General features: G+C 38.4%; 1 protein-coding gene across 1 annotated transcript in view; it reads left to right on the forward strand.

Moving 5' to 3' along the window:
- Positions 1-5,089: 5,089 nt before the first annotated feature.
- Positions 5,090-23,744, forward strand: part of LOC112146351 (septin-9) — a 68,847-nt gene continuing 50,192 nt past the window's right edge. The window contains exons 1-2 of the mRNA XM_024272133.2: positions 5,090-5,367; positions 17,054-17,116. Of these exons, the coding sequence (XP_024127901.1) occupies positions 5,346-5,367; positions 17,054-17,116 (85 nt within the window). The 5' untranslated portion in view covers positions 5,090-5,345. The remainder of the gene's footprint in view (positions 5,368-17,053; positions 17,117-23,744) is intronic.

Raw genomic sequence — 23,744 nt, forward strand, 5'->3', positions numbered from 1 at the left:
ATCTTGAGATTCAAGAAAGTCCCTGAAACTTTGTAAAACTCCTCCATATGTATAGTCTTTATTCACACAGAAAAAAAGTAAAGGTCTGTAAAAATGCAAATAATAAATAAATTACATTTTAATCAAATTACAACTTAAATGCCTCTTCTTTACAACGTACCCCTCAAGAGTTGTATCCTTGAAGAACCACTCAGATGGAAATAGGGCTTCTGGTGTTTTTAACATGTTTTTATGGTATTTTTCTCATGATAGAGGTCACTTTATAGAAAACTTTGCTTAAAATTCTAATTTTTCCCATTTTCAGCTTGTCCTGTCCAACAGATGAGAGCTGAAGGCCTCTTGTGTTTGGCAGATTTTACTGTTACAAAAGGGTTTATTAATCTTCTAACTCAGAGGGTATGTTTGTATGAACTCCCATTTGGGATTCAGGCTAAACTTTATTTATATTGATTATATTTTTACCTTTCATTTTTTTTTCTTTTGTTGCATCGCTAACTTTACGTTGGGGTTCCGAGGGGCTGTAAGCTAGCAGGAGTGAGAAGGATGATGGGAAGTGGGAGAAGGCTGACACCACACCAACAGTTCTGCTGAGACACAAATTTCTAATGAACTCCTTCTGCTCTGCTGAAACTATGTCCAAGAAAACTACAATTTGTTTTTTTTTTGGCTAAAAATTGCATAATCATACCTAAAAAACACTACCGGGGAAAAGTTTTAAAGTGAATAAAAAGATGACCAGAGTGAGAGTTAAAAAAATCTGGTTTTGTTTGGCTTTACACAGCTATATTTTTTTAATTTCATCCATTTTTTTTTTACATCTTACACAAGTTTTGTACATATTTTGTACTTATATGTTACTTTTATAAGCTCACATATTTCTGTCAATAGAAGCAGCAATGCTTTAGAGTTTGCTTTTTACTTTTAATGGTGAGATACAAAATCTTTAACAATAAATTCAATAATAACCACATTAAAATACTTTTCTTTTTAATTTAACATACATTTTACAATCAGGCAGATTTTTTTGGTGTTTTTATTCCATCAGTTAAAATTGTGTTTATGCAAAAATAATTATTAAACTGCATTCATGTCAGAAATCTTTAGATCTTTAAAACCAACAGATAAATATTCAGAATTAACCAAATCGTTTGTTCTGTGTAGTTTGTTAGTGTGAATTTTGATTTTCACATCAATAAACAGACGTTACATGACCGTGTTCATGACAGTTTATTTCTTATTTTCTGGCTGATGCTTCTTTAACAAAAAACAAACCAATCGAATCAGCTGTTTTTAGGTTGAATCCAACATTATTAAGCTTTCCAAACAAGTTGATTTTAGGTTTCATGGGAAAATCAACACAATCTTCAGTAAGAGGTTCAGGTCAAGTCAGCACGTGTTGGCTTCTGCAAACAGTGGATCTTCAAACACTGTAAATCACGGAGGCTAAGTGCTGAAAGACATAATAATTCGACACGGGCTTCTTGACCAAAAAAACAAAACAAAAAACAGTGCAGCATGCATATGGAGGGGATGCAAGCGAAACCCAGTGTGTGTGGTCACAAGCTGTGACTCTTGTGCAAACAGCGCCGAGATGCACCAACCATGTCTGTCTTTGGGGTTTTGGAGGAAATGTCACGGTATACAGCAACGCAAGCGGGCCGGTCGATGTTTGTTTTTGAGTTCGTGCAGTGAAGCGACTTGTGAAAAGTCTAGCCAAGCATGTGAGGCGCATTTCTGAAGCCGGCGTCACAGTGAAATGGAAACCAGTGACCTCTCTTCCAGGAACTCCAGTGAACTGACAGTCAGGAGGTCGTCTACACTGAAGGTGTTGCTTTGTTTTTTTTTGTAGTTCTGAGTTTCCACTTGAACACCCTTTTGTGTTGCTAAGTAGGTTATGAGCCAAACCCCATTTTTTTAATTATTACTAAGAAACTCCAAAGTCTGTCAGCAAATGAACAAAAAGGGCTTCCAGCTGAACCCTCTTGAACTACTCCACAGAAAACACCTATTAAATGCAGATTGTCAAAAACTTTGATTAAAGTTTAAAAGTGGAATTTGACATGCAGTCTTATTATTCACTCCTCATGCTTTTCCCACAAAATATGTCAAACACTTGGGATTTTTGGCACTCATGTTATCAGCAGAAACTTGTGGCTATCAGTGGCTGCGTTTGGAAGTGTAGACAGGTGTTTGGTTCGAATCCAAAGAGGCAAGTTTCAAAAAAAGTTCCATCTGTCCTTTTTTTTTTCTTCAATGAAGACATTTAATGTTTGAAATGTAGGTAAACGTGTCTTCTGTATTGTTTTTTAGTCCAAGCTCTTAGCAGTGTCTTAGTTCAAACAGGATGTGGTTATAGCCTTAGGCAATGCTCGGTTTGTAGGTTCTGTTTGTTCCACGAGACCGAGGGCTTCTGTTTGTTCAAGTGGCATTTTTTTTTTAGTCGCAACTCAAAAAATGTGCAGTTTTACTTTTTTCTTCACAGACAAAAACATATTTTTGAAATTTTTATGCTGTTGGTGGCATTCAATTGCATTGTTTTTAAATAACAAATCAACTTATCCTGACTTGTGTATTTTACAACATCTATGTCTTTTTTTTTTTAATTTAACCAGGTGAGATCAATTAAAAAAAAAATTATAAAAAAAAAAAATTAAAATTATTTAAAATTATTTTTTTGTATTAAAAAAATAATTATTTTAAGTATTATACACATGTTAAAAACACAGCTTTTTTGTTTTTTTTATCATAAATTTTTAATTATGTTGGAATTTTTTACCGTAAATTTTACAGACATTTATTCTTGTGCCTAAAATGACCTTTTGCAGTAAATGATACGCTTTATTTTTCAGCATAAATACAACACGGTTCCTCCTTTTTATTTATCTTTTTGGTGGATTTGAACAACGGTCTTTCAGAAATCCCTGCAGATTTTCTATTTCTAATCTTTCACCTCTTTTATAAGATTGACTAAAACATTTGTAAATTGTTTGTTAAAAGGAAATTGGCGCCTTAAACCTTTTAGAAATGCATATGAAGGGTTTGAAAATGTAATTTTTTAGCAGGTGGGAATAAAGTAGCATCAAAAAGACACTATTCCAGAAATATTTGTTTAGAAAAATGTTTAAAATTAGAATCAAATTCTATTCAAGGTCTAAAAATGTTTTTTTAACAGTGTGACACACTTTATACGAGGAAGACAATATTCGAAAAACCACAAATGTTTCATCCAAGCAACAGCACATATTGTTGCAAAGCTTTACAATAGTGGTAAGTAATTTGGATCAGTTCTGTAATATCTAACAAAGAAGTGCTCTGACATTTTTGCCACAAAGGTTTTGGTTTTGAAGCATCATAACGTTAGGAGGCTTTGATGCTGGTTGGCTCATGGTTTTGGTGAGGCCGTTGGCAGGAAGTCTTATGGCTGCTGAATTTAAAATTTGCACAATAGGGAAAAAATCTTAAACTAATATAAATGAGCATAACAGACTGAATCAGGAAAAAACTGGAGATGATTGTGAACCAAAGAGCAACTTGTTGTTGGGAAGATATTTGACAGGAAGGGGCTAAAGCTTGACTTCATTTCTCACACCACTTCCTTTGTGATCCACCTGAAGTTTAAGACATCCGGAGCACGAAGCCACTGTGTCAGAAGACAAACTGTACTAAACTTTGGCCTGAGGTTTATGACCAATGAAACCATGTCTGAAAAATTCTACCAAAGTTCATCAGTTTTCAAGAAAATAAACCTCAGTCTAAATCTTTAGAGGGCGTTGAAAGTTTGTGATGCTCAGCGACAGCCCGAAAACATCTCTGCTCCAGAGGAGATCTGCATGGAGGAATGGGCCAAAATACCAGCAACAGTTTGTGAAAACTGAAGACTTACAGAAAATGTTTGACTGCTGTCATTGCCAATAAATGGTATATAACAACGTATTGAAATTAGCTTTTGGTGTACTTATTTTACGCCATAATTTACAAATAAATAATTTTAAAATCAGGCATTTTTCAGATTTTTTTTCTCGTTTTTTCTCTCAGAGTTGAGGTTTATCTATGATGAAAATTACAGGCCTCTTTCATCTTTTTAAGTGGGAGAACTTGTACAATTAGTAGTTGACCAAATACTTTTTTTGCCTAAGTGTGAGTAGAGGTACGGAACTTCCATAATTTCTGTTTCTCGTAACTTTGCCTCCATAATTCCTGGCCAATGACTGAGGAGATCTTTAGTCACATGCTTTTGTTTAAAGGCTTTAGGTTGAAAGAGAAAAGTCTGGTTGAAATGCAGTCTGAATACAGACCAAGAGTAAGCTTCAGGACACAATCCGTACCATATTAAGTGAACTTGGTTTGGACCAGCAGACTTTTCCAGTCTGAATACATCCTGAAACAGCCGTTCTCTTTGCTGAGGGGCTATTGCTAATACCTAAAGAAGCTTGAATTTATCATTTCTTAATCTTTGTCTTAATGATGCTTATAACCCAAATCCTGGTCTCAATAAATCTTTAATGTCCAACCTTATATCAAAATCAATCCATCCAGGATCCATCTATTTTCTAAACCTGTCTGATCTCCTTTAGATTTATGGAAATGCTGGAGCTTATCCCAGCTACTAGGTGGGGTACATCCATCTTAAAAAACTCAAGATTTTTTTTTTTTAAATGAGAAGACGTGGAAGTGTTGCTCCTGGAGAGGTCCATGTAGCAAAATCTGGATTTGAGTCTTCTCTCTTCCAGGCTCAAAGTATAGAAAGTGGATGGATGAGTTTGGCATTTAGGTAAGAAGGTTTCTTGTGCAAAAACAAACTAAATCTCTAAGGACTCACACTAGTGTAAACTAATGTTCTGTTTGTCAACACTGTGCACAAGTGTCTATATGTGCGAGATGGCACAGTGTGATGAGGTATTCCACGCCAGCGCGTGACTCTTTTATTAGAGAACAGTGGGGATGACAGTGTGCCTGCTTTACTACATTATTCAGAAATCATCGCTGTCATTTCACCTTTGAGCTTTGATAGGCGCGAGCCCCCTCGCAGTTACTGTAAACCACTCCCGCTCCTGGATTTGGGCGTGCGTCAGGAGCGCAGGTGTGACTGTATCCACTTCCCAGCCCGACTCCCTCGGAAAATCGCGCTGGAAATAAACATTTGGGGAAGAAATGAGAGTGTGCTGAGTGGCAACAGGTGAGGTTTGAGGTTGATTTGGACAGAAAGGAAGACGCGCATAGACGGACACTCCAGAAAAGTTACGGATCCAAAGACTCTGTTGAAGAAACCGGAGCAGATTGACTTGGTTTTCCGTTTGTTTCCACTTTATTTCTTAACTTAACTTCAACTAAGAGAGGCTGCAGTCATGAGAAAGTCTTCATACCCAGGTAAGCTTCACTGCGTGGGCAGAGCGGAGCGTGCGTAACAGCTCCACTAAAACTCTTTCATCTCTTTTATTTTTTGTATATATATACTATAACTTAAGCAACTTCCTGAGATGTCACTATTGTAATTTCCCATTTGCACAAAGGCCCACGCACGGATCCGTGGGTGTGGTTTTTGAAGCATATATTTCTTGATCTTTCTGGCTGCTCAGGAACTGTCACACACACTGTGACATTTTGACAGACAGCTGAGCTCATTTCTTTCAAGTTTGTCTGAAAAGAAAAAAAACAAAAAATCAAGAAAAGATGCATATATTTAAAACAAAAGTTTTTGGCACATGAGGTGGAAAATACATTTACATTTAGAATGACAGCTTTATGACAGCTCCACCCCTTCTGATGATTAGGGATTTTAGATGTGCCAAAAAAGTGATCTCAAAGACAAAAACACATACATGCTCAGATCTATGAATCCTTATAACATTAGAAATCTAAAATAGTCACTTTAATAGTTTGAGAAGGATAAAATCAGCTGCTTTAGACGATAAAACAAAATGTTGAACATACTGCAACTTTTTAACCGTACACACGATCAACTTCATTCTAATAGATTTTGAAGGAGAAAAGCCGCTTTTCTCCTTCAAAATCTATTAGAATTAAGTTGATCGTTTTAACGATTGAAAAGTTACAGGCAATTAAAGAACATAAACACTGGACTTAAAGGGTAACTGTTTTAAAAGTTGAGCTTTTCGTTTTTGATAAACCTCTTTAATTGATCTGACAGTCTCCTCTTCATCACTTGTCAGATTTGTGTGGTTCAGCATAAGAATGTTGGTGAAATAAAAATTTGATTCATTTTGTTTGGTGATTCTAAAGTGACCCTTGTAGCTCAGATTGACCGCCACCGCAGTCACTGACCCCAACGAAGCCACAGCAGTCAATGACCTCTCAGTTTTTTCAAAATAGTTGTGCTTTTGAGCATTTTTGTGGGTTGTTTTTAAAAGAAAAACATACCAAAAAGGTGCTTAAGCTTCAGCAGAGCTTTCTGATTCTCCACATTAAGCAAATTTACATTTTATGAGTGTATTAATAAGACTAGAAGTTGATCTCCTGAAGTCTGGATGCACAAAATGTAAGATATGTATCTGTTTGTGTAACTCCCCCATCATGTTGTTACTTTCGTTTTCTTCTCCTACTGTCACCCACATCTTCCTCGGAGCGCCAAAGCCCTCCTCCTTCCCCCATTGTCTCCTTCACAAGCTCCAACCCAGTCCAGACCCACAGAATGCCGGCTTTCCAGGCTCCTCTTTCTGGGGCCTTTTGTGCGGCGGAGCGTCTGACGGTTTTCCATTGGAGCCAAGCACATGTTCGGTCATGCTTCCCCTCCTCCTCCTCCTCCTCCTCCCCAGTGTGTGTGTGTAATCTCTCTCTGACGTGCGACGTGTGTGGAGCTGTCACATTCTTTGTCAGAGCTTCCACTCGGGGAACCGTCTAATAACAAAGCATGCGTGCTCACTGACATGTCGATGTGAAAGGCGCAGGGGTTGTTGAAACAAGCGTGGAGAGGGCGACTTCCTCAGAGGACAACAGACTTTTGTGTCCTAGTTGAAAAACCAAAGAGTTAAAAAAACAGAACAGTGCATGACTTTTCTGGGGAATTTTTACCTTTTTTTAGGGAGGCAATATCTGTTCACTCATGCATCTCTTCAGAGCTGAACTCTGCTCACACAGCCTTGCTCACCACTCCCTCAAGTAGTCTGGATCAATGAGTAACCTGCATGAACAACAGCCCACACAGAGTTAGTGTTTCCTCTGCACACACCTCCTGGTATGTGCACTCAGAACACACACGCCTCACGCGGCTCGTACCTCTGTGACAAATGCCTCACTCTGAGCTGCATTATGGTCATTAGCTTGTTTATTCTGGGGAGCCAGCGAGGCTTTGATTCACAGCCTCCAGCGATTGTTAGATGGTAACTTGAAAGTGGGGCTATAAAACTGCAGAGACATATTTGCCCTGTCATCTAGCGGGGCATGCTGAAGATGGCCTAACCTTCAATTTGCAAGTTAGAAGCCTGTGAATAATCGACTAATAAGCTATTGGAACATGCGGACCTGAATGTACTGTACTGCGGTTGCTATGATGTAAAGCGGAGGTGCTTTTAAACCACAGATGTTTGTGCAAGACACAAAGGTGAAAACAGAAGCCGAGGGCGTGCAGAGGGGCCGAATGAATGAACGCCGACAAGACGCGGAGGTGACTGATTCTTATGATAAATTAACATTTTTGTTTGCTTCAACCTGCTTGTTAAAGTTGTACAGTTTTAGAGGCAAACTGCAGCCAACATCTGTTCCATCTTGCCTCTCCTCCACAAAAAAAGAAAAAAAATAGTATTAATGGGGCATTAAGTGCCGTGTTTTTGTCTTTAAACATGAGCTAACACATCTTGGTATTTATTTTCTACTTAACCTGATTCTAATCAGCACTATCATTTTTCATCTCTCCATTTATTTTCTATTCTCTAGCTTTCCAGAGTCACTGTAGCCTGCAGCTCTTGGACAGATAAACTGACAAGACAGATAAACAGTCCAGCGGTGAATGGCCAGTGATTCCAAACTGCACAAATCTGGATGCAAAAGCACAGAGAGGCATGGGGTGAACAAGCAAACTGATAACCAGTGCACTGCTGTGCAGCCCTGAGGGGTATTTGCACAACATTTTGCCCTCCTGCACATCATGTTAAAAGGCGAATAGTGTACTCCACTGCTGTGTCCTGCTCTCTGCATCTCAAAAACACGTGCAGCCCGGAGTTCCCCTGACTCCCGGAGACCGATAGTCTGCAGGCTGTCTGTCCTCCGCGGGCTCCACCCTTCTCAGGCGAGCGGAGCCGCTCTGAAGTGTCCATGCTTCTTTATGTTTGTTATCTACAGCCAAGAATGCAGCTGTGCGATGCCGGCCACGTCTTCGGTGGCTGTCGACAGATACGCTGTCTGTGCTGCACCTCAGACCGGGAGAGAGCCTGTAAAAAGATAATGGCAGGCTCGAATAGGAGCTGACATCCTTCAGTTGGTATTAGAATGATAAAGAGAAGATACATACTGTATGTTTAGCCATTGCAGATGCAGAAGCTGTGCTGGTGTGTGATTAGCAGCTGTCAAAATGATCAAAGGAGGGGAGGCTCTGGAAATATTAGCAACCTTTTTTTTCTGTTGTTGCAAAAACAAGCAGAAAATCCATTAAAGGGGCCATACTATGACTTTCTTAAGCCTTTCAGAGTAAACTATATCAATATATATGATCATACATTACCTTCAGAACACTGAAAAGCTAATTATTTATAAAATATGAGTCATTTTTTGTGGAGTGTTTTAATATCCGGAAGTAAAATAACTCAATCCCTGAGGCTCCGCCTTTCGCTCCTTGTCGGCCCCGCCTATTTCATAACGTCATCCTTGAGCCTTCCCATAGATCGTCATTGAGCCTCCTCCTCGTGCATTCTATGCTTACGATTTACTGCATGATTTACTTACGGGTCTGATCTCTTCATCAGGTTTGACTGTAGGAATCTTGCCGGCTCTGAGATTTAGTCTCTTGGCCAATCCACTTTCATGGATTATCAAACTGTCATCTGTGAAGTGGCGGTCACAGACAAAGAGTTGCTGGCGGGTCTGTTGCAAACTCCCGAAGATAAAAATCTACTTCTGGTGTGTTGGCTCTTCTTTTGAAAGTTTAAACAAACACCTAAAACTTCTCGCAGCCAAAAAAAACCCCACACATTTTCAACACTTAAAGAAATTGTCTCACTTAATATATGCGGTATTCTCCGCAGAGAAAGTGGGTGTGTGTTTGTTGTAGTCTGGGGGCGGAGCTTGCAGCACAGATTCCTCGTGGAGGGGCTGGCTCACAACATGCTGATGTCAGCACCATAGGACCAACTCGTTTTCGTGGGTATGGGAGGGGCTGAAAGCGCAGGTTTTTACTCTTAAATGCATGAATGGATCAAAATACTGCTTTGAGGTTCTTCATAGTGTGGAATGAACACCTAAAACCTCAAAAAGTAAAATCTTCATGGTATGGCCTTTAAAACAACATTATTCAGTCTCTTTCTTTATTCAGATCCCCCCAAATTTGAGATATTTCTAAGCAGCACATCCTTCTAAAACTGCTCAGATTTTCATTACTTTTTTTTTAAAGCAGAATTATCAAGATTATGAGAAAACAACATTAAAAATGCCTTCCCCCTCTCACGTATGTGCATATACTTCAGTAAAATAACCAAATTATGCATGAATTTTACAGCAAAAACACAATGTTAAAACCACGTTTCTGTATAGTCAACAGGTTTTTTCACCTATGTGATGTAGACAGATATTTCCTGGGGGAAGTTTAAACTCATAAAGCTCTGTGGACTGTCTAACCTGCTGTCTTCGCTTTAACAGCTTCTAGGAGGGAGGGCTGATCCTTATCAGCTATTGCACTGCCGTTTTATGGACTGCACTAGCATCCTGTCTAACCCTGAAAGCACCTTTGTGTGGACTCGTGTGTGGGTTGGTAAAATACTGCTGGTTTTTATTGAATCCAATGAGCGAAAAGGTGCTGCTAACTTTTCTTACTCATTTCATTTGTGTAAATTGGGGTCACAGTTGCCACACAGCATGTGCGCGCGCAGGTCTGTGTGACTGCTGTGTGTGGGTGTGAGGGTGTGTTTAGCAGAACTCTTAATACAGGATGGGCTAAGCTGCAAACAGCAGAAGGTCTTATCTGGGTGGTAAAAACAATCTTGAAAAATGGCTATTTCGCCATTCTGCTATAGTCCTCCTTTCTTCAGCTCTTTCACTCACTCTCTTTCTTGTCATCCTTCATGTCATCCACTCCCAGCTCTTTCACTGCTGGAGTTGTGAAATGCCGTTTGCAGCATGCCCCTGCTATGTGTAATGAGGGCCGTAAAAACATGACGGAACAGATGGATGAGAGGCAAAGGCTGAATAATGGGACTTAGTTCTTTTTTTATTTGTTCTGTCTTTAAAAATGTGAAATCACAAGAAAAAAGTTGATTTTATGATCATTTTATATCCTTTTGCTTCTGACATAAATTCACAACAAAAATGGAATTTAGTTCAGCAAAAGCAGAAAAACAGAAAAGGGACTGAAATTTTCTAAGCAAATAAAAAGTACAGATGTTTGTTATTGTTTTTAATCAAATAAAGTCATTTCTGAATGTTGAAACAATGCAGCTATCATTTTTACTTCCTGATTGAAGAACATTTGAAAAAACAAAAGATAACTGTGACCAGATGCAGTACATATAGTAACCACTAGGGCTTGTTGTTCATTTAATCCAATGGGAAGTGGCCCATTCAAAGCAACTATAGCAGAAGTACATTTTTGTGTCTTCTTATTTCACATTCACTGTCTTTTTCCGTTTAAAAAGACATCAAGCTTTTTCATTCCCGGTATTTTTGTCTTACTATGAATAATTATCCATAATGACTTGCTTTAGACTTGGTCAGTATTAGACCTGGCCAGTCCCTGTGTCACATGACCTGATCCACCTCCCATTTTAATACTGAATTCCTTGATTTTTGCATTTCCTCGTAACAAGTTGCCAGTTGCATACCACAATTCAGTAAAAAACGTTACAATTGTTTATGTAAATGAACAACTGTACAGCCACAGCTTTAAAATTGAATTAGAATGTAGATGCTTGAACATATTTAGAAGGGGTGTGTATTGGCAAGAGTCGTATCGCAATACGTATCGTGTCATGATATGTATCCTGAATCGATATTTTCTTACACCTCTAATATGAAGATAAACACTTTACACCGTCACACAACAGTTACAGTGCAGCCATGAGAATGGGACCAAAATTTATAGCTGTGTTTGTACCAACGGTAAGAGTCCTCTGTAAATTTGAGCAGGGCGAGATGAACTGTAACAGATGAATCATAATAAAGAAAAGAGGTCTTACAATAAAGTTTAACTTCCACAAATCCTACAACAAAGGTGATTTATTTATGATGTTGCCTCATTCTGAAGGGAGGGGCGTTCCTGGAAATAGTCAGGGTGGCCTCTTAAAGGCCTCTGCTAACCTTACCCAAACATGACCTTCACCTGTTATTCTAATGTCGAGAGTTTTAACCTTTCTGACGCACACACCTGCAAAAGAGTCCACCCCTCTTCATGCTCGCTTGGCCTCTCTGGATGAATTCTGGGTGTTTGCTCAAGGAGGCCACGGTGTTTGTGCTCGAGCAGGAGATTCGACAAGGCGAAAGATCTCTTTCTGCCCTCCTTTCATTCCTTTATGCGTGTCTTCTCAAGTCACTCCGATTGCAGATCGGTTGATGAATTTGTCCTGGGGTAGAAGTGCACTTAAGTGGTCAATCTGCACAAGAAAAAACACCCAATTTGTCTCAATGAATCCTACATATTGTCATCAGTCAGGTGTGGCAAACACACAGAGGGATTTCATGGCTTGCAACACCCCTCACAGATTTTTACTCCTTCATGCATGTAAATCTTCAGCTGCAGTTTCATAAAACAAATACAGCAAAGGAGATCACAAATCCTCCAGACATGGATCATGTCGGCGCATATTTGAGAGTAAATTTGTGGCCCCAGACAAGACTGTACAGGAGAGTTCAGTGTATTGTAGTTTTGTGCCAACAAACCGCTTTTGCCTTCAAACCCACAAGATCATTTACTGAATCATTTGTTTGTTCCAGAATTAATCCTAAATTTCTCCTCGATGCTTCTCTGCCGCACTTCTTTGACTGCAATAGTGTGCACAAAAAATGACACGGAAGTGTAGATAGTTTTTTTGTTGTTTTTACAAAAGTGAGCTCCACTTTTGAGCTGTATTCAGCGTCTGCAGAATAAATACGTACAGGCATGTGCTGTAGCTGCCAGGCCCGACACACTTGACTGACACTTGCATACGTCCACACCTTTTGTTGAGCTGTCAGGCGTTTGACCATTTTGACCTCATATTTGTGCAAACGCCAAAGGTAGTTGATTTATTTGATTTTAGATTAAACTTTATTTTGGATTTAGGTGTGGCACTTTTTTTTCATTTTAGCTTTACTAAAGGAAAACAGCACCAAAAAAAAACCTTCTACATGCTTTATCAGATAATGGCTAATATGATTAATAGACATAAAATTCCCCTGATATTGATGTCTAGCGCTTGAAGGTTTTACAATTTTTTGTATCTGCTCTTGAGCAAAAAAAGTAGGGAAAGGAAGTGACTTTTTCACAGAGTGAGATGCTATCCGTGTGAAAGACGACTATTGTTTTGAGGTTTTAAAAATAACAGGAAGTTAGAGTCTCACGTCAGTTTGTACATAATAATAAACAAATATTGTGCAAAAAAATTAAAACCGAGGTTTTCTGTCTCAATCTATCTGATTACTCACAAAAATGTGGTTTTTCTATGGTACGTCAAACAGGCTTAAAACGCTTTTTAGGAACATCCTGGTGAGTAATCAAACAGTCATAGCCTTTCATCAAAAGGAAGCGAGTGAGCCTCCTCGCTCTTGAAAGTAAAAGCAAAGACCAACATCGTCCATCTTCTTTTGTTTGGAAGTGTCAAGCGTCGAGAGATTTGGTCAAGGTAAAGTTTGCTGGAACCTCTAAAAGGGGTTTCAAAGTGATAACTGCGTTGAAAACTCATGAAAAGCTTCAGGATTTGGAAATTAGACCACTTAGACATACTTTTTGCTGGTTGGGTGAGCAAACCAAAGTTCATTTCTCTGGAGGAGCGAAGATTTTATTCCACTGTGGGTCCTGACTATGCAAGACCCTTCAAGTATGTTGCCAGGGGCCAAAACTGGATCTTCCTGTGCCGGTCCCCACAAAAATAGTGTCAGGAAGGGCATATGACACAGAAATCTCTGTGAAACCAAATCAGCAAAAACCAAACTGAAAATGATCTGCGGAAGCAAAACAAGTCATAAAAAAATCTGTAGCACAAACAGTTTCACCTCTATAACATATATGATCTACAAAGATGGAAACCTAGATATAAATCATATAAAAAAAGCTGCAGGTGGAAAATAAAACAACTCAAATGGGGAATTATGTTCACACAAAGGGATTTCAAAACAAATTGTTGAGACTTAAATTGCACCTGGTACAATACATGAACACCAGTCTCACTTTATACATTATTTGGTTTTCGTCATTATGATTGTGCTGTTTTCTTAGCCAAAATCTAAAATCTATGTCATATTCCACTTTTACTTTCCCTAAAAATTAATCTGAGATGTGGGCGGGACCGTTGGCGCAGAGTAACCCCGCCCCCTCTTATCCTTCCTGTTGTTGAGAGCTCTGTTTACACGCTATCCCGCTAGCTAAAACCTCCAACGAAACATTAGAGGAGCAATATTGAACTGGGGTGGGCAAACTTTTTGACCCGTGGATCACAAAAGGTTCTAAAATTTGTCAGATCCGAGGTGTGCTTAGGTAATCCACCTCATAAGAGAGAGAATTCATATTGAATCTGGAAGAAAATGTGTTTTAAATTTTGATTGGAAATGAATATATATAACATTTTGGAGTTTTTTTTCTAATTTTAGAGCCAATTGTACCAATGGGTTGATGTCCTTCAGGGAAAAATGCAAACTTAGAGAAAAGCTGCATTCATGTGGTATTAGAATGATCCGAAAAATGATTGTCCAACTCAGAAAAAACAAATGATCAACAGAAAAACAACTAATCTTCACACACTACATGAATACAAAATCAATTTCTGAAAATCAATTTATTTGATGTGCAGCAGCAAATAAATGAGACACCATATTTACTCCACTTTAGCAGGCCAAAATAAATAGTTTAACAGGACGGATATCTTGCTTACAACCGGCCAGACGAGGAAAACAAAGACATACATGGATCTATTTGTTGTCAAGTGGATGCATCAGAATGGAGTGGAGCACAAAAGTCACTAACAAGCTCTTTTTAAGATGGCTTTAGATGCCATTTTAAGCTCAATTTTCTTTATATGTCCTCTTTTATATATAAAAAATACTAATGCCACAAGTTATGCAACATGTTAAAAACACCACAAACATGATTGTTATTGGAGTGGTTCTTAAAGCTAATAAAACAGCAAATCTTGAATGAAGGAATTTTGTACGTCTGAAATTTAAATTGATCAAATAGCTGAGCATGTTTTGGATTTTATCTCAATGTCATTCATTTTCTATGCTGATCACACATGAATCTCTGAGGTTTTCATAACAATTTTATCATTTCTGAGTTAATTTAGTTAAAATAAGGCAGAAAAGAACATTAATCACGTGAAAAGTGAAAAAATGTGCCAGACTAATTACAAATTGAACTAACTTCCACCTATTTCTTCTAGGAAAATAAGATCAAGTAAATCCGAAACAATTGAAATTCGACAGGGTGTGATGATGTAATGAGCTCAGTTTTTACAGAGAAACAGAACTGACAGAAACAGCGAGGAGAGCACCACAGATGACCTCAAGCTCTGCCTCAGTCTCTCAGTGGTGCAGCATCACTCTCTCAGTCTCCCCCTGAGTTTCCACTGAAGCCGATGATGGCGTGCTGTCGGTCTCATCAGCAGAAAATGCAAGTCCATCTGCAGCTCATAAAGACGGCAGGATGAGTGATTCGTCAGACACCGGATGAACTCACCTCTTCTGAGAAGAAGATGCAGGAGAGGACAGGAAGTGGGGGGGGGACACTGAGCCTGATTGAAGGGCTGCTTAATAACAAGGCAAACAACATAGGGAGCAACACTTTTTATTTTTCTACTTAATTTAATTATTCTAAATATTGTCCTCTTATTAAAATATATCATCAAATCTCTATAAAGTTTCAGTTTCTTGTAAAAAAAATAAAAATAAAATGGAAAAAAAGCTCAATATTTGACATAATTTTCTTGTTTGTACTTACAAACTGCATGTTGTTCTGAAAGATGTCTCCTTCCTGTTAGTCTTTTCGCAAAACTCTGCACATTTTCTTAAAATGCCTATGCAAGTGCAGATCCACCTAAGATTGTGTTTCATGAGAATCTGCAACCAAGAGAAGAGGAAGCTTTGCTGTTTTGCCAGAATGATCTCAGGTGTCAGGTAGTTAGATAGTAAAAATGAAGCTTTTTTTTACTAGTGTTTCAGGGTAATCACAGACATACAAGGAGTATTTGTCAGTCACTGGTTCTGCAAGTTGTCCCACTCGGAAAGAAGAGAGTGAGATCAGTACATACTCTTCAACTGTGAGAAACAGAACGTAAAATAAGAATCCAGGAAATCACATTTGTATAATGGTGCAGAAAATAAGTATTTAGTGACAAATAAAAGTGTATCTCAATAGCTTTTTACATTAATAACCCTGGTTGGTAATGTTAGATGTTTCCTGGTCTTCACCAGGTTTGCACAGATTGTAGCTGCTATTTCGGTCCATTCCTTCATGCAGATCTTCTCAAGAGCTGTGATGTTATAGTGGCAAATGTTCAACTCCTTCCACAGATTCTTCATTAGATTAAGATTGAGACAGATTGGGCTTTTTCTTAAGGCAGACCAGTGCTGAAAAATAGCCTTAAACCATGATGTTTCCGCCCCCATGCTTCAGTGGGTACGGTGTTTTTGGGATGCAGCTCAGCATTCCTCCCCCTCAAACATGGCAAGTGAAGACTTCGGTTAATTTTGGTCATCCAGATGGTTGCTGGCAAAGTTTGGACGTCTGGACGTGTGCTGGTTAAGCAGAAGAACTGCAGGATCTAAATCCATGATGAAATAGTGTTACCATAGCAACCTTTGTTACTGTGGCCCCAGCTCTTTTTAGATCATTGACTAGTTCTCCCAGTGTAGTTCTGGGCTGTTTCTTCACTATTCAAAACCATTTATGTCCCACCAGGTGAGATTTGTCACGGAACTCCAGATTTAGAGAGATAGTCGGTGATCTTGTGTGTCTTGTAACAATTGCTGCAGTAGTTGATCACCAAGCAGCTGGTTCCGTCTAGTCTTCTTCAGGTGTTCAATCTTGTCCCTGGTGTTCTTTGACAGCTCTTTGGTCTTAGATATGGTAGAGATGTTGCAGTCTGACAGCTCAAGTGTGTGAAGAGGTGTCTTTTTTACAGATAACCAGAATAAACAGGCATCATTAACAAAGGTAACAAGTGAAGGATAGAAGAACTTTTTTCTGCACCATTATTAAGTTCTTAAAAATAATATAATGTATTATTCTTTTAAAATTCTGTCTCTCACAGTTGAAGTATATCTATGATGGATGTTACAGACGAAGTGGGACAACTTGCAAAATATTTGTGATCTTTTTTGAAGCACAAATAGTGTAAACTAAGCTGCATTTTTTATTCTTTATTTTTTAAATTGTTTAAATCTGTTAAGATAAACTGCATAAACTACAAATAGATTTTCACAAAGTTCCCTTAAATCTGCTCATTTTTCTTCTATGTTTTTATCAAATAAAAGTTTTGATTAAATATGAAAAAAGCAATATCCTTCAGGATTTTTTTTGTATTTTGTTTAGATCACTTGTGTTCCCTTGTATGAATTATTCCTGACAGAAGTTTTTGTTTTGCACAATAGAGAACATGACATTAATGTTGTTTACGGTTGATGCTGATCTCAGCTGAGCAGTCTCAATGCAAAGTGTCTGTTACACCTGAGATTTCTCTGATTGGTCCGTTTCTTTACCTTTCAGCTCGATCAGCCAGCGCTCGAGTGAGGAAGACAGAGAAAGAGGGAAGCAGCATCATTAGTTCCAGTGAGTACCCTGCGCCTCAGTCCTTTTCATCTGCTTGTCTTTCCAGTCAAGTGTAAACCTTGTCTTTTGATCATAGTAGCTGTGTGGGTAAAGAGAGGTCAGAGGAGTTGATTTTCTATAAAAACAAGACTTTTCATCTTTATTTGCACAGGTCCTGTTCAAATTCCTTCACTACTCAAGTTAGTGCACTACTACAGTGCATTAGTCATTTTGTATTGCTGTCTGAAATTGGCAATTCCAAAATCCAGTGCCCTACAAATTTACCGGAAGTCTTTTAAAAAAACTGGTGTGCATCAATGCTCACTAGATTGGTAAACATAGACCACAATACACTGCGTTTTAATGATTTTTTATGTGAAAAAAAATTTTGAATGCATTTTTTTTACAAACAAACTGAATTTTTGCCATCAGAATACAGTGGATTTATAAGAAGTCTTTGTAAAAAAGTTCACAATTTTTAGGTTTGTCAGTCATTTGGGTTGCCATTAAAAAAAAGTAGTGACCATGGTGTCTGAATTACTTTTAAAATTCTGCGCTTTAGAAAGCCCTGCATTATATAGTTTTCTAGAAGTTTGGAATTAGGGTGAGAATTCAAACATAGCCATTGGCACTACGCTTACTACTTTTTTTCATTTCTTGTAAATGGTAAAATGGTAAATGGTGTTTACTTGTATTGCACTTTTCTACCTTCCTTGAAGGCCCAAAGCGCTTTGCTGTCACAGACCCATTCACACATTCACGTACTTTTAAACGGCAGGTGTGACTTCACTGATTTCACAGTAAAAGTGACAATCTAATGAATATGAGCAATTTACAACGTCTATTTGTGACTCCACTTTGTTCTGATGGTGAAAACATTGATGGTTTATTTAAAAAAAATCACATTTAAACAAATTTTTTCCGCAAAAATTGTTCAAATGCAATGAATTGTGGTCTATTTTCGCCAATGTAGTGAACAGCGATGCAATATTTTTCTTTTTGCAAAGACTTCTGGAAAATTTCTAGGAATTGTAGATTCGGGCAGCACTAGAAAATGACAAACGCTCTATATAGTGAGTAGTGAAGAAATTCACACACAGCCATAGGGATGGTCTTAGAGTCAGCAAAAACAAAATTTGTCTTACAAAAACACAAGTATGGACAACAATTACCAAAACGCAGAAATCTCATATTAGTAATACAACAATAAATGTTTAAAAAAAGTTACAAAAACAAAATAGATGAAATAAATGGCAATTATTAATACAAATTACCTGAAACACAGCCTGTAATTAACTATTAATATATGGCAAGATTAAAATGTTATATGTGAAGAAGTCTACGGATTTTATGTGCTTATTTAAAAAAAGAGATTGAAAAAAAGCTCTTTGCTAAATCCCTACTGGCTTGTTGTAAGAATTTTCTTGTGTGAGAAATTTTCAAGAAATGTGTTCTATTTTACTAAATATAATCTGTTATGGAATAGTTCTTACATTTGCATTAAGCAGGAGGATGTCATACTCTTAACTCAACCAAATTTTATAGTTTTTATTTCTTTCAGTCTCATGCCTCATTGATCAATCCTGTTGAAAAAGTTATAAACTGTATTTTTTTAGGTGTAGAACTGCGTTCTAAATGTTTTAACATTCGCTTATATTAGTCATAAAACAGTTTCTTTTCCCTCTTTTTAGTTCGACTCACATAAAAGACATTTCTATTTAAGTCTAAGTGCAGGGTTGGAGTCATTATGCAGCAGCGGAATTAGATCACTTCCTTTTGGTACCAACAGATTCATAAGAATGTGCAGCTGGGCCTTTTGCAGGATTTGTTTTTGCAGCGTGTATTTAGGACACCCATAAACCCCTCATTTACACGTTTTTATGACAATGTCAAACTTTCAGTTCCGGCCACCAGAGCCTCTTCCAGTTATCAAAAATTACTCACAGATCCTGTAGGAGTGATGTAAGTCAATAACCTTCCACAGTGTGGGCGGAGCAGATAACAGCTGATTGGGTGGACCAGCAGGTCACTGTGATAGAGACAAAAACTCCTTTCCAGCAAAATCCAGGTTTTATGTAGTGAGAAAAAAGCAGAAAATAAGAAAAAAAAATATGTTTAAAGATCTTCAATATCTGAGTAAATCCTGAACAATCAAAAATTCTTTCCAAATGTGTTACTATAAACTGAAGGATTCTTCATAAACATTTGCGTGTTTGAATGTGTACATAAAGGTAGAGCTGTTGAGGCACCAAGTTCAAGTGGAGTTGTCAAAATACAGACATGTGCTTACTATAAATTAACATGCAGGCTGTTGGGAAGTAAGTGCTCAAGGCTGCGGATAAGGCTCTGCTTGTGAGCGGACCTCCCCGACTAACATGTAGTTGCTGCAGGGCATGTGTGTGTGTGGGGGGGGGTGTGTGTAGAGAGAGATGCCCCGTACAAAACATCTGCCAACAGGGCAGATTTATGAGCCAAGGGGAATAGATTTAGGGGGATGTGTAATTCTAAAATCAACTGGTTTCTGCACTCGCACACACACACACAAAGTGTTATTCAGTTGCCTTCTTATTGTTGGTCAGTTGTGTTTTTTTGTCTTAATTTCAAAGTCATCAAACCCGCTGTCTGTGACACACACTTGTGACAAAGTGTGGAAAATTTAGACTGAAAACAGGACTATTTTTTTTTTTTTTTACCAAAAACAAAACAAAAACCCCTTAATATAAGGTGCAGGAAAGTCATAATTACACAAAAGTTATTTTTGTCGCATAAAGACAGTGACAAATTCACAAAATGTGAAAATTCCAGCTGCAGGAGAAAACATGAACCCTCTGGAATTAAATGTTTTTTTGTTTAAACGGGACACACAATTATGTTCAATAAAAACATGAAAACATAAGTTGGTGGGATTTAAGAAGGCGATGCTTTCTCCATCGTGTGATTTAGATTGAAATATAAAAAACACATCATGTGTCAATTTCATACAGAAACTGAGGTTCTCCCAAAAGGCTCAAATACTTTCTCTTACAACTGTATATTTCTTCACTTGATTTCTATTCATTTGGTTCGGTTTCTTAAGGCAGAGATCCGTTGATATATTAAAGGGTTTAAACGTGGCTTATTAAGTCAAATTCTGCAGGTTAAGGTTGATAAAATGTACAAAAATTCTTCTCTGTGATTATGAAACATAAAAGCAAACATTTAATCCAGCTTGTTTTTATTTTTATTTTGAGGTCTCTCTGTGTGATAATTTATGCATTTGTAGTAAAAATGAACGGCTGATGTCCTAATTCAATAAAACCATATAAAGCAACATTTTTTTTAACTTTTCCTTATGTTGTCACATACAGTAGAACATGATTCATTGAGATTGTGTTTCTGTTATACCTTTGGGCAGGGAAGCAGCTAAAACCTTTAAGGCCTCAGGGCAAAACTCATAAAATGGGCCTATAAAAAAAAAATAAAAAAAAATCTACTCATATCTTTCTTAATACAAACATAAAAAGTGAAAGTGAATCATTTATATCTGTAATTATGATCATCATACCTATTAAACAATTTTATATTATAATAAAAAAAAAAACTTCAAAGTCCTTTGAAAAAGTTGTGTTTCTGTTCAAAACTGTCACACAAAAGCAAAGACTTCCATAACATAAAAGACTGATCCACTTTATTGGGTTGAAATAATAAAAAGATTTGGCCTCTGAGGCCCCCTTCTGGTCTGGACCCCCCTAAGTCTATCTATAAAAAAAACTTTTCCCTAAAATATTGATTTCCACTTTTATGTATTACAACATGCCCTTTTTTCATATTTTGGGACAAATTCTTCACATATCAGTTAAAATACTGTGGATATATAAAGCATAGAGCTCCAGTATGTATCATCACACACAGGATTAACTGTCATGTAGTAGAGGTAGATAATGTGATGACGTAGCTCCTCATCTAAGTAAATCTCTTGATGGATAACAGTTAAGACATATTTGTATGCAGGAGTGTTGCTTTAGAGTAAAGGCATCCATTAAAACTTTATTAGCTCATTCACGGTGAACCAAAATGAACCACTGACCCTCAGTAAATCATAACCAACTGTACATTGTTTGGAAAAATATTTTTGTTTCATGGTTTCTGTCAACATCTGCAGGAAAAAAGGTAGTTTACACCAAAGTGTCAATGGGGCAGTGTATTTGTTTCACCACTAGAGGGCAGACAGCATTTTTATGTCACTGCCTCTGCGGAGAAAGAACGGACAGTGACGACCGTGACGTTTCCTTACTGTATAAAGTCCTGTGCCTGAGTTGTAATCAGGTAAATGTAATGCTCAAAAATTCAACATAAATCGTCACTATGTTACAGATCATAAAAAACTATGACAAATTTACCGGTAAGGAGAACAACAATAAGCTCCTACAACTACAAGGCTATGCTGCACAGCAGATAATGCTAACTACTTTGTGGCTCTGGAAATGGCCCGGCTTAGCAAAGTCTTCAGTGACGGGGAGTTTGTACAAGAATGTATACTGAAAGTAGCCTAGAGCAAAAACATAGTTTGAGGAAATAGGTTTGTCAAATGATACAACTGCTGTCAAGTATAATTATTAGTTAAGTAGAAGATCCGGGCAGCAATTTCCAACAGAAACTGATGGGGACTATTTGTTGTAAATAGATTTTGCTGACAATATAGTGTCAAATAGACATCACACAGGTCGGATGATGACCAAAATTGATGATATTTTTCAGTTAAAACAATCTTGCTCGGTTTGTACTTTTGCTCTGTTAATTGTACAAAGTTCTTAAAAACAATATTTTTCTGTTTATTTTTTTCACCAAAATTGGCCCCCAGTCTAATGTTGAGCTCCTAATTCTAGAAAAACTTTGAGAACTCCTGCTCTATATGCAAGTTTTCAGTAAAAGTCCCTTTTGATTTTTAGGCAAAATCAGAAACTTGTGTTGTTTTCTAGGACATAGTTTCTGCATAGTGAAATTCATCAGAAATTCACCTCTGAGTAAGCCTGCCCCCTCTTCCCATCACCCCTTACTTTGCACGCTGCCCTGCTAGCGCATAGCTCCTTATGCTGCGTTCAAACAGGGCGCAATACGGGTGGCAAGGGCATCAAGTTAGGTCAAAGCACAGACATGATCTGAAGTCTTGGGGGGCAATTTGGGCGTCGGGAGGTTGACCAATCAGGGACTCAAAAAGATGTAAAAAAAGAAAAATTAATCCTACATTGCCGCTCAATGCGAGGATTTTCTTTCTGAGCTCCCATACTCTTTAAGCTCCTGGGGCCGCAGGGTTGTTGTTGCGTGAAGGCAGGATGCACCCTGGACATGTCGCCAGCCTGTCACAGAGCCCATGGAGATGAAGTAATCGCGCCCGCTATGCTAGTCAAACGCTAGCAGGCTAGCATAGCGAGCTCCGTCGCTCTGGCTCTGGCAGAGCTAGCGAGGTCTGCTGCCCTGGCTGCTGGTCCCTGTGAGGTGGAGCTCGCTATGCCTCCCCGCCGGTGGTTGACTGCTTGGCAGATGGAGAACCGCTTCGGGTGCCGTCGTAGCAAGCGTAATCGCTCCAGCACCTTGGGCTTATGATGTTTTTCTAATTTTCATTAAGACATAATAAAATGACCTCCAGTTGAATCTTTTCCCTCTGAGGTCAATGCTCAAACTATGCCACAGATATAAGTAACATTTAATTAAAATGGCTGTTAGGTGTGAAGTTCACCTCCCTGGCAGAGACTCTGAATGATCTGGTGAACCCAGACATGCTTGCCAGTGCCTCTGTAGAGCTCTCTACATAAACTGCAGCTACTCACTCAACATCATCCATGTTTCCCATGATGTGGGAACAAATTAAGTTGAGAAAAATTTTGGCCGTTGCTCTGCAGTCGGGGTGCCAGGGCGTTGAGCAGTAAATTGGACGAGAGACGTAGCATAAACAACTTTGACGTGTGAATGCAGCATTACAACCCCAATTGAACATTAGCAGTGCAACAAAAATAGCAAGCAATATTGGAACTATTCAGTCGTACAGTTAAGAGCCTGATGGCAGTTCGGACGAGAAAAACAAATGTATTCGTCTTCCATCATCAGATTTATGTTAAAAACACCAAAAAAAGATTTTCATTGGAGTGGGTCTTCAGTGAGTGATGCTGTTAGTTGATCAAACTGACACTCCAAATCCAACCTTAGCTTAGACAAAGTCATGCCGCGGGGTCGCCGGGGTCGGTGGGTGTTGCACAACGCAGCAGACTGACATGTCTGAGTCTGTTTGAGCTCTCTATCAGAGCTCAGACGCTTTTCATGTGACCCCCTGACCCCCGGCGCAGTGTGAGGGACGTGCCAACAGTCAGAGGTCGTCTGAGTTTCCTGAACACACATTTAAGGGCGAGGGATGGTGTTTCACTTGTGTTTGAAACGCAGACCATCTTTAGGGGGCTTTTGTCACCCCCTCGCCAGGCAGATTTGTGGGTTTCTGAGGCACATTTGATCTGGAGGGAGAACTCCGACAGCAATGCAGGGGAATGAATCACGGCACACAAGGATCATTATAAGCAAGCTGACAGAAGAGTTCTGAAGGATATTTTTGTCCTCGAGGGCCGCGTCCATGTCACATGTCAGAGTTAATGGCTTCTATTTCCAACACACAAAGCAGCTT

The sequence above is a fragment of the Oryzias melastigma genome, linkage group LG8, assembly GCF_002922805.2.
Source record: "Oryzias melastigma strain HK-1 linkage group LG8, ASM292280v2, whole genome shotgun sequence".
In the NCBI taxonomy this organism is placed as follows: domain Eukaryota; kingdom Metazoa; phylum Chordata; class Actinopteri; order Beloniformes; family Adrianichthyidae; genus Oryzias; species Oryzias melastigma.